At 41.4% G+C, this 11,187-nt stretch overlaps 1 protein-coding gene across 1 annotated transcript; it reads right to left on the minus strand.

Annotated features, from left to right (window-relative positions):
• Positions 1–5,341: 5,341 nt before the first annotated feature.
• Positions 5,342–7,365, minus strand: LOC115226003 (zinc finger protein 2 homolog). The gene is made up of 4 exons (XM_029796977.1): positions 7,318–7,365; positions 6,760–6,880; positions 5,801–6,003; positions 5,342–5,545 (listed from the first exon to the last, which is right to left on the minus strand). Exons 1-4 carry the CDS (start codon positions 7,363–7,365, stop codon positions 5,342–5,344), a joined length of 576 nt encoding a protein of 191 aa, XP_029652837.1.
• Positions 7,366–11,187: the final 3,822 nt, after the last annotated feature.

The following is an 11,187-nucleotide window of genomic DNA, read 5'->3' on the forward strand; positions in this document are numbered from 1 at the left end:
CTCAGTGAGTTACCTTCTTAAGAACGTTGTTACGCATCAGATGAGATCTCGATCAGGGTACACACTTTCCAACGGAATTTCTCAACTCCCAGCATCCTCCAGGATTCCCTCCCCATGAACTTCACTTGCCCTGTCTTCCTCCTACACTATGCAATGGAACTCATGTCATTGAAGCCCAAGTTGTCACGGGACACGGCAAAAACGATATCGCTTTCATTCCGAAAATTCCGCTAACCCCAACAGACAGCCCCTACCCTATGCAGAGACTTCAGTTCCCTCTGAAACTCAGCTTCACCATGACAATTAACAAAGCACAAGGTCAGTTGCCGAAAGTTGTTGGGTTGGACATTGAAACATCGTGCTTTTCACATGGACAGTTCTACGATGGTCATTCCAGGGTTGGCCATCCAGACAACTTATTCATCTATGCTCCTGAAGGAAAAACAAAAGATTGTCATCGAACACCCTTGGACATGTTTACAAAGTCAGAAAACAGCACAGCTCCCATGACTTCAGGAAACATTTTTTCACGCTGAGAGTTGCTGAAGCATGGAACAAACTGCCGGCATCAGTTGTTAGTTGTCGGAGCACTGCATCCTTCAAAACTTCCATGTTTCCTGAGATTCGCCAACACTACACCTGATTTTCTCCCCTCCATACACACACTGAAGCATGGAACAAACTGCCGGCATCAGTTGTTAGTTGTCGGAGCACTGCATCCTTCAAAACTTCCATGCTTCCTGAGATTCGTCAACACTACACCTGATTTTCTCCCCTCCATACACACGCTGAAGCATGGAACAAACTGCCGGCATCAGTTGTTAGTTGTCGGAGCACTGCATCCTTCAAAACTTCCATGCTTTCTGAGATTCGTCAACACTACACCTGATTTTCTCCCCTCCATACACACGCTGAAGCATGGAACAAACTGCCATCAGCAGTTGTTAGTTGTCGGAGCACTGCATCCTTCAAAACTTCCATGCTTTCTGAGATTCGTCAACACTACACCTGATTTTCTCCCCTCCATACACACGCTGAAGCATGGAACAAACTGCCGGCATCAGTTGTTAGTTGTCGGAGCACTGCATCCTTCAAAACTTCCATGCTTCCTGAGAGATTCGCCAACACTACACCTGATTTTCTCCCCTCCATACACACACAAGCATGTATCTGACTCATACATTGTTCGCTTCCCAGACATTTCTACATTACTGCATGTACTTTATACGCACTTTCTGACAAGTTGTGGTGCACCTGAGCACTGTATACAATAATTTCATTATTATTTTAAAGCAACCCTACTGTAGTTATTCCTCAGCTACATTCTTCACATCTACGCCAAACTAGCTGTTAACAATCAGATCTTCCTGCGAGCATTTCATTGATGTTTTGCTTCATTTCCCTGATTGCTGTTAACAGTACATTACCACCCGTGTCATCTCTTGTGAAAGGTAGGAGAGTCCAGTTTGCTGGACATTGTTTTAGAGCTGAAAAAGAGGTAATTTCTAATCTTCTCCTCTGGAAGCCATCTACTCGCAATACCAGAGGGCGCACACTCTTCGAGAGGCAGTTGGATGGAACCTTCACTCGTCTCCTTATGAGAGCTCAAAATCTCTCGTGGAAGTGCCATCCAACCAAAATGGAAATATATGGGAAACTACCACCTGTGTCATCTCTTGTGAAAGGTAGGAGAGTCCAGTTTGCTGGACATTGTTGTAGAGCTGAAAAAGAAGTAATTTCTACTCTTCTCCTCTGGAAGCCATCTACTCGCAATACCAGAGGGCGCACACTCTCCTACCCTGATGTAATCTCCAGGGATACAGGCATACAGCAACAGGACCTCCGTAATGCTATGATGGACCGTGAGGTCTGGCGTAACATAGTAAATTCCATTGTCTTGACCACGGTCGAACAATGATGAATGATGATGACATTACCTTCAACGACCCTTCTTACTTCATGCCCGCTGTTCGCTCATAAGCATGCTCAGACATTTATTTTTGAACATGCCATTATTCTGTTTGCTATAAATGTTTGTTGGTCTCTCGCTCAACTGCACCCCGCACATAATAATCAAGGGGGTTGCAGTCTGGGGAGTTAGGTGGCCAAATGTTAAGTGATATGGTCGCAGAAATTGTCTGACAGCCATAACTGGGTTCTCTTGCTTGTGTGGCATGGTGCAGAGTCCTGTTGTCAGACACAGGGTCTTCCAGCAGTACCTCCTCCAGTCATTTGATGTAGGCCTCCATGTTGAGTCTGCGGCCATGTGGGAAGATGAATGGAGGCATAACATCGCCATCACTAGTGATCACTCGAAACACCATCATGTTGACTGGATGTTTGATTAAGATCCTGGCAGAAATTTTTCTTATCTGAGAAAAACCAAAGCATAAATGGTTGGATATGCTTGAGTTTGCTCAAAAGATTTGTAGTGTGGTCTTTCCTCTTGTCCTTGATGGCTTGGGATAAAAACTGGCCCTTTCTCATCTTATATGAGGTAAATCGAGTGTCTTCATGCACTACCTGCCGGATAAGAAACTCAGGACCTGCTTGATTTGTCAATCATCAGTGCCTCTCCGAAAGAGAGAGAGGGGTCTGGATCTCACCAACAAATTCAGGAGTTCTCTTATCAGAACAATCAGAGTGAGTTTTCTGAGCAGCCATACCTATTTCTTTACTACCCACAAGGGGCTAAACACAGAGAGGACAAACGGATTAAGTCGATTATATCGGCCCCAGTGTGTAACTGGTACTTATTTAATCAACCCCGAAGGGATGAAAGGCAAAGTCGACCTCAGCGGAATTTGAACTCAGAACGTAGCAGCAGACGAAATACCTATTTCTTTACTACCCACAAGGGGCTAAACACAGAGAGGACAAACGGATTAAGTCGATTATATCGGCCCCAGTGCGTAACTGGTACTTATTTAATCGACCCCGAAGGGATGAAAGGCAAAGTCGACCTCGGCGGAATTTGAACTCAGAACGTAGCGACAGACGAAATACCGCTAAGCATTACGCCTGGTACGCTAACGTTTCTGCCAGTTCGCCATACCTTCGTAACCACCATTGGACTCACACAACTCTTTCCGAATCCTCTGCATTGTCCTCGGATTGACACCCAAACACACTGAAACGTTCGTATTGGAGCTTCCGGTGTAAATGCCAAGCAGTAGAGCATGTCGTTTCCAAATTTCTGGCAGAGAGAATTGCGTCATGAGGCTGCTTTTCTCACAAACAGTGCCCAACTGACCCTACAAAGCTGTGTAGATGACAAAATCAAAAACAAACTGCGAAAATTTAGGAACATAAAATGGCGACAATGTATGTATTAATAAAAATGAAAATTCTGTTTGTCTGGGACCCCTGTAGCTCTGTCTACATAGATTTATTATCCCTTTTGGAATAAGGATGATCCCAGAATTGAAAATCTGCCCTTCATTTGGTGGTTGAATATCCAGCATTGGGATCTGATTTCAAAGCATTTGGGTTACTATTTCTAGCAGGTAAAGCGACCATGAGAGAGGAACAAGAGTTGCCTCCCTTAGTAAGGAATTTGGTGGTCATCTTTCCCATGCAGGGCCACCGCCTTGAAGAAATCGACACCAGTTCTTCTTTTTCTATTGGCCTCGAACAGAAACACAGCAACAGCAGTTATCAAGCAGTGGTGAGGGACAAACAGACACAAACACACGCATATATATATACACACACGATGGGCTTCTTTCAGTTTCCGTCTGCCAAATCCACTCACAAGGCTTTGGTTGATCTGAGGCTATAGCAAAAGACACTTGCCCAAGGTTCCACACAGCAGGACTGAACCCAGAACTATGTGGTTGGGAAGCAAGCTTCTTACCATTCAGCCACTCTTGTGCCCATATATATATATATATATACATTTTTTTCTCTTGGCTTTATTGAGAAAATTCTGTAGTTTGTAAGATATTTGTTGCTTTTTTTCTTCAATTTCTGCAATTTCAACCAATCAATGACCGTCTATTGAGGTGAAAAACATTCTGTGCCGTGTGAATATGTCCCTCGTTTAAGAAACATATTGGGTTTATTTACATTTGTGAAGAAAAAAAAGATACCCTTCCCCCCACCCATACCCTGAAACAGATTGAAATGCAATAGATCGATACTAGGGTCATAATTATGGGTGACAATTTCATATGACACTGCTAGAAAAAACTGCCGTTCAAACCGAAAAGATCCCCTAACCCTAACCCTGAAACAGATTGAAATGCAATAGATCGATACTAGGGTCATAATTATGGGTGACAATTTCATATGACACCGCTAGAAAAAACTGCCGTTCAAACCGAAAAGATCCCCTAACCCTAACCCTGAAACAGATTGAAATGCAATAGATCGATACTAGGGTCATAATTATGGGTGACAATTTCATATGACACCGCTAGAAAAAACTGCCGGTCAAACCGAAAAGATCCCAATAATGATGATGATGATGATGATTAAGTAACACTGACTAAGTCTAGACATGGTTGTAAATACTTTTTATTTATTTTACAGAATATTTTATGGTAGCGATATGAATGCACATGTATGTGTGCTTGTCTACATCAGTGGTTTTCAACCAGAGTTCAGTGGAACCTTAGGGTTCCGCAAGAAGTTACAAAACTGCTAAAATTGGCAGTAATTTTTAATTCTCCTGTGCAGATATGCGTGCATAAGACTATTAAATTATTGCACAGGGGTTCCTCGAGCCAGTGGAATGTTTCCTTGGGGTTCCGCTCCAGCAAAAAGTTTGAAAAGCACTGGTCTACATAGTCAATAATCTTCCTCTTTTTTATTTTTTTAACCCTTTCGTTACCAACCGGCTGAAACCGGCTCTGGTTCTGAGTACAAATGTCTTGTTTTCAAAAGTTCTGAATTAAAATCTTCCACCAAAACTTAGTCACAATTTATGTTCCTAAAACTAGCTTAATAATAACAAAGTTATTTTACTAAATTCTTTGTTATATTTAAAATTAATTGAAAGAAACACAGAGCATCTCAACAGAAATATGGTAACAAAAGGCTTAAAGTCACCATGATATTTTTAACCTTTTGTTACCAACCCCACTGAAACCGCCTCTGGTTCTGTAGTACAAATGCCTTGTTTTCATAAGTTTTGAATTAAAATTTTCCACCAAACCTTAGTCACAATTTATGTTCCTAACACTAGCTGAATGATAACCAAGTTATTTTACTAAATTCTTTGTTATATTTTAAGTAATTGAAAGAAACAAAGAACATCTCAAAATAAATGCAGTAACGAAAGGGTTAAGAGAGAGAGAATGAGCTATCACAGATATCGTTCTGAGTTCTGTTTTTTTTTTTATCCAGTGTGATTGTTCTGTTCATCAAGTTGGTTTATGGAGAATGATTCCTCCAGGACATCAGAAGGATATGCTATCTCTCGTCTATGAATACGTTTGTGAGTCGTTAAGTTCCACAAGCGTGAGAATGCTTTACCACAGATATCACAGTGATATGGTTTCTCCCCCGTGTGAACATGTCTGTGTGTAGTCAGATGCCATAACTGTGAGAAAGATTTACCACAGATATCACAGTGATATGGTTTCTCACCTGTGTGAACACGCTTGTGCTTCGTTAAGCTACTTCCTTCACAGAATGATTTACCACAGATATCGCAATGATAGGGTTTCTCGCCCGTATGGATACGCTTGTGTTTCGTTAAATGGTTGCTTACAGAAAACGATTTACCACAGATATCACAGTGATATGGCTTCTCTCCTGTGTGAACACGTTTGTGTATAGTCAAATGGCTTCTTGCGGAGAATGATTTACCACAGATATCACACGGATACGGTTTCTCTCTTGTATGGATTTGTTTATACTCAGTTAAGGCATTTCTCACAGACGACGATTTATCACTGTGATTTGGCTTTTCACCTGTATGGATGTATTTATGCGAAATCAAGGTACTGCGTCTGGAGAAAGCTTTACCGCAGATGTCACACTGATATGGTTTTTCTCCTGTGTGAATACGATAATGCTTAGTTAAGTGACTTCCAGATGAGAAAGATCTGCCACAGATATCACATGGATATGGCTTCTCACCTGTATGCATGTATTTGTGAGTAGTTAAGTGAATTTTCTGAGAGAAAGATCTACCACAGATATCACACTGATGTGGTTTCTCTCCTGTATGAACACGTTTGTGTTTAGTCAGGTTACTTCTTTCAGAGAATGATTTACCACAGATATCACATGGATACGGTTTCTCTCCTGTATGAATGCGTTTGTGCCCAGCCAAGTGACTCCCATCGGAAAAGGATTTACCACAGATATCACACTGATATGGTTTTTCTCCTGTATGAATGTGCCTGTGGTTAGTTAGGTTGGTTAGTGAGGACATAGATTTACCACAGATATCACAGCGATATGGCTTCTCTCCTGTGTGACTGTATTTGTGTCGAGTTAAGTAACTTAATTGTGAGAATGATTTACCACAGATAGCACAATGATATGGTTTCTCACCTGTATGAATACGTCTGTGCTTATTTAAGGTGCTTCCTTCAGGGTATGATTTACCACAGATATCACAATGATATGGTTTCTCTCCTGTATGAACGTATATATGGCTAGTTAACTGATAATTCTGAGAGAACGATTTACCACAGATATCACAATGATATGGTTTCTCGCCTGTATGAATGCGTTTGTGTCTGGTTAAGTTGCTTACTACGGTGAACACCTTACCACAGATATCACAGTGATATGGTTTCTCACCTGTATGAATATGTTCGTGTATAGTTAAATCATGATTCTGAGTAAAGGCCTTACCACAAGTATTACAGTGATATGGCTTCTCCCCTGTATGAATACGTCTGTGTACAGTTAAGTCATAATTCTGAGAGTAAGATTTACCACAGATATCACAGTGATATGGTTTCTCCCCTGTATGAATGCGCTTGTGTCGAGTTAAGTCACCATCTGTGGTGAATGATTTACCACAGATATCGCAGTGATATGGCTTCTCTCCCGTATGAATACGTATATGTCTGGTTAAGTTGCTTCCTTCAGAGAAAGACTTTCCACAGATATCACAGTGATGTGGTTTCTCTCCCGTATGAATACGTTTATGTCTACTCAAATTACTTATCACCGTAAATAATTTACCACAGATATCACACTCATACGGCTTCTCTCCTGTATGAATATATTTGTGTCTGCTCAAGTGGCTAGTTTTAGAGAACGCTTTGCCACAGATATCACATGGGTAGGGCCTCTCCCCTGTGTGAGTCCGCTTGTGTGTAGTTAAATGACTTGCCGTAGAGAATGATTTACCGCAGATATCACACTGATATGATCTCTTTTCTGCATTGACACACGCATGATTATTTAAAGAACTTCTTTCAAAAAATGATTTACCACAAATATCACAGTGATATGGTTTCTCTCCTGTATGACTATATTTGTGTCTGCTCAAGTGGCCAGCTTTAGAGAACGTTCTGCCACAGATATCACAGTGATATGGTCTCTCTCCTGCATGGGACCGCTTATGTATAGTAAGTTTACGTTTCTGATTAAATGTCTTGTTACAAACCTCACAGGGAAACGATGGCTCTTCTGTATTTTTCGGTGTCTCATCTGGAAAATCCCCCCTGTCTGATTCTTGCTCACATTTAACTTCTCCCCACACAATTCATTATCCATGTTCTCTCTCTCTCGCTCTCTCTCAATACGATTCAGTGATATCTTTCTTATTTCTGGTTATGTGTTCTATTCATAACAAACATTTCATTTGCTATATTTCATCAGCTGTGATTTTAGTCAATACGTGAATACGTTGCAGACTCCAGTCGCGCTGTATATTGTTCCAGGAAGAGAACAAGGGCAATTTTGTTAATAAACTCAGCCAGAGAAAGTTATTCCACCGTAATTCCAAACAATGACGCTTGGTACTCTGAAATAAAAGAGAAGCAGTGAAAATGATAGAAAATTCTTTAACAATAGATACATACAACAGCAGAAATATTACAAAATTCCTATGATAATAATCATCACTATCATTTTTTATGTATTGTAGATATATACATACTCTTTTACTTGTTTCAGTCATTTGACTGCGGCCATGCTGGAGCACCGCCTTTAATCGGGCAACTCGACCCGGGACTTATTCTTTGTAAGCCCAGTACTTATTCTATCGGTCTCTTTTGCCGAACTGCTAGGTGACGGGGACATAAACACACCAGCATCGGTTGTCAAGCAATGCTAGTGGGACAAACACAGACACACATATATATATATATATACATATATACGACGGGCTTCTTTCAGTCTCCGTCTACCAAATCCACTCACAAGGTATTGGTCGGCCCGAGGCTATAGCAGAAGACACTTGCCCAAGGTGCCACGCAGTGGGACTGAACCCGGAACCATGTGGTTGGTAAGCAAGCTACTTACCACACAGCCACTCCTGCACCTATGATGGACTTCTTTCAGTTTCCGTCTACCAAATCCACTCACAAGGCTTTGGTCGGCCTGAGGCTATAGTCGAAGGCACTTGCCCAAGGTGCCCCACAGTGGGACTGAACCCGGAACCATGTGGGTGTGATGCAAGTTTCTTACCACATATATATATTGGAGTTAGGAAGGGCATCCAGCTGTAGAAACACTGCCAGATCAGACTGGGCCTGGTGCAGCCTCCTGGCTTCCCAGACCCCAGTTGAACCGTCCAGCCCATGGTAGCATGGAAAGCGGATGTTAAACGACGACGATGATGATATATATGCGTTAGGCTGAGCACTTACTATGATGCAGGTACATGTTACCTAAGCAGTTGCTTTACAGGGGGTCAGGGTTAGGTAAGATGGTAAAAGTCCAAGACATAAATCTAAGAAACATTTTAGGGATGCCATCAAAAGGACCCTTAAGGCTCTTAGTGCGAATGTTAAAGACTGGGAGCAGTCCCCAAAGTCCATCCCCTCCTCACCGTGGTGGGGACGCTGGCAACAGGTAGTGTCAGAGCTATGCCGTCGGGAACTTCGGCTCCTGGTAGGGCCACCCAAGGTGGATTGGCCTGACACCGAGTGGTATTAGGGCCACAACCCGGCAGACGGGGCTCTGGTGAAAATCCTCGGAGTGTTTGTTTGCGTCCCCAAAGTCCATCCCCTCCTCACCGTGGTGGGGACGCTGGCAACGGGTAGTGTCAGAGCTATGCCGTCAGGAACTTCGGCTCCTGGTAGGGCCACCCAAGGTGGATTGGGCTGACACCGAGTGGTATTAGGGCCACAACCCAGCAGACGGGGCTCTGGTGAAAATCCTCGGAGTATCTGCTTCGGCAACCAGCGGCTCCTCGGTCGTTCTGTCCCTGCGTCTGCGGACAATCTGAGGCAAACAGGATGTCTCCACATGCGGGATTGTTGGGGACCGCTTGTGAAATCCACATATTCCCACGAAACTTCTTCCATGAGTAGAAGAAGCCGACTCAACCCGCCCAGGGTGAATGTCACCACAAGTAAGTAAAGTTGCCCGATGATCAATCAGCTTGGAAAGAAGAAGTTATCTCCAATGGTTCTAAGGCATTTGAAAGAGGAAGAACTGAACAATTTGTCTTGAAACAAGTACTTTGTTAACAAGAATTCACTTCAATCCCTGACATTTTTCTTCCTGAAAATGTGTGTAACATCAAAAGTAGGGTCCGTTTGTCCAAGGCTAGTTTTGCTCATCGTATGAGATTTCATGACGGCATTTACTACTTGAAGAAATAGTTTCCTTCTGTAAACAAGTGGCACACATACATTTACATACATACATATATATACTAGCTTAAAAGTACATATTAACCCATTTGTTACCGTATTATTTTGAGATGCTCTGTGTTTCTTTCAATTACTTTTAAATATAACAAAGAATTTAGTAAAATAACTTAGTTATCATTAAGCTAGTGTTAGGAACATAAATTGTGACTAAGGTTTGGTGGAAGATTTTAATTCAAAACTTATGAAAACAAGACATTTGCACTACAGAGCCAGAGGTGGTTTCAGCCAGGTTGGCGTTGAAAGGGTTAAAAATATCATGGTGACTTAAACCTTTTGTTACCGTATTTCTGTTGAGATGCTCTGTGTTTCTTTCAATTAATTTTAAATATAACAAAGAATTTAGTAAAATAACTTAGTTATCATTAAGCTAGTGTTAGGAACTAAATTGTGACTAAGGTTTCGTGGAAGATTTTAATTCAAAACTTATGAAAACAAGACATTTGCACTACAGAGCCAGAGGTGGTTTCAGCCAGGTTGGCGTTGAAAGGGTTAAAAATATCATGGTGATTAAACCCTTTTGTTACCGTATTTCTGTGAGATGCTCTGTGTTTCTTTCAATTAATTTTAAATATAACAAAGAATTTAGTAAAATAACTTAGTTATCATTAAGCTAGTGTTAGGAACATAAATTGTGACTAAGGTTTCGTGGAAGATTTTAATTCAAAACTTATGAAAACAAGACATTTGCACTACAGAGCCAGAGGTGTTTCAGCCAGGTTGGCGTTGAAAGGGTTAAAAATATCATGGTGACTTAAACCTTTTGTTACCGTATTTCTGTTGAGATGCTCTTTGTTTCTTTCAATTAATTTTAAATATAACAAAGAATTAGTAAAATAACTTAGTTATCATTAAGCTAGTGTTGGGAACATAAATTGTGATTAAGGTTTGGTGGAAGATTTTAATTCATAACTTATGAAAACAAGGCATTTGTACTACAGAGTCAGAGGTGGTTTCAGCCGGGTTACTAACGAAAGGGTTAAATCTTTGTAAACTTGACCGATATTTTTCAAGCAATGAACAATTTTTATCAAAACAATGGTATAATTTACCGACTTGGAGCTTATTGCAAAGCTGCAGGATAAACAACATTTTTTGTCTCCCCCATTCGGGGGTCAGTACAATTTTTTTCTAACATGTTTCTTTTTTTCTCTTTCTGTTGATTGTTTTCAACCACCACCACCAAAACTGCCATACACACACCATTCAGACTTCTGATGCCACCACCATTAACACCTTTGACGTTGCTGCCTTCCCCTCCACCATCGTCATCACCGTCGCCTCCACCTCTATCACAACTACAGCTCATACTATTACCTATTTCTTTATTGCCCACAAGGGGCTAAACATAGAGGGGACAAACAAGGACAGACATAGGTATTAAGTCGATTACATC

The sequence above is a fragment of the Octopus sinensis genome, linkage group LG29, assembly GCF_006345805.1.
Source record: "Octopus sinensis linkage group LG29, ASM634580v1, whole genome shotgun sequence".
Taxonomy (NCBI): Eukaryota; Metazoa; Mollusca; class Cephalopoda; order Octopoda; family Octopodidae; genus Octopus; species Octopus sinensis.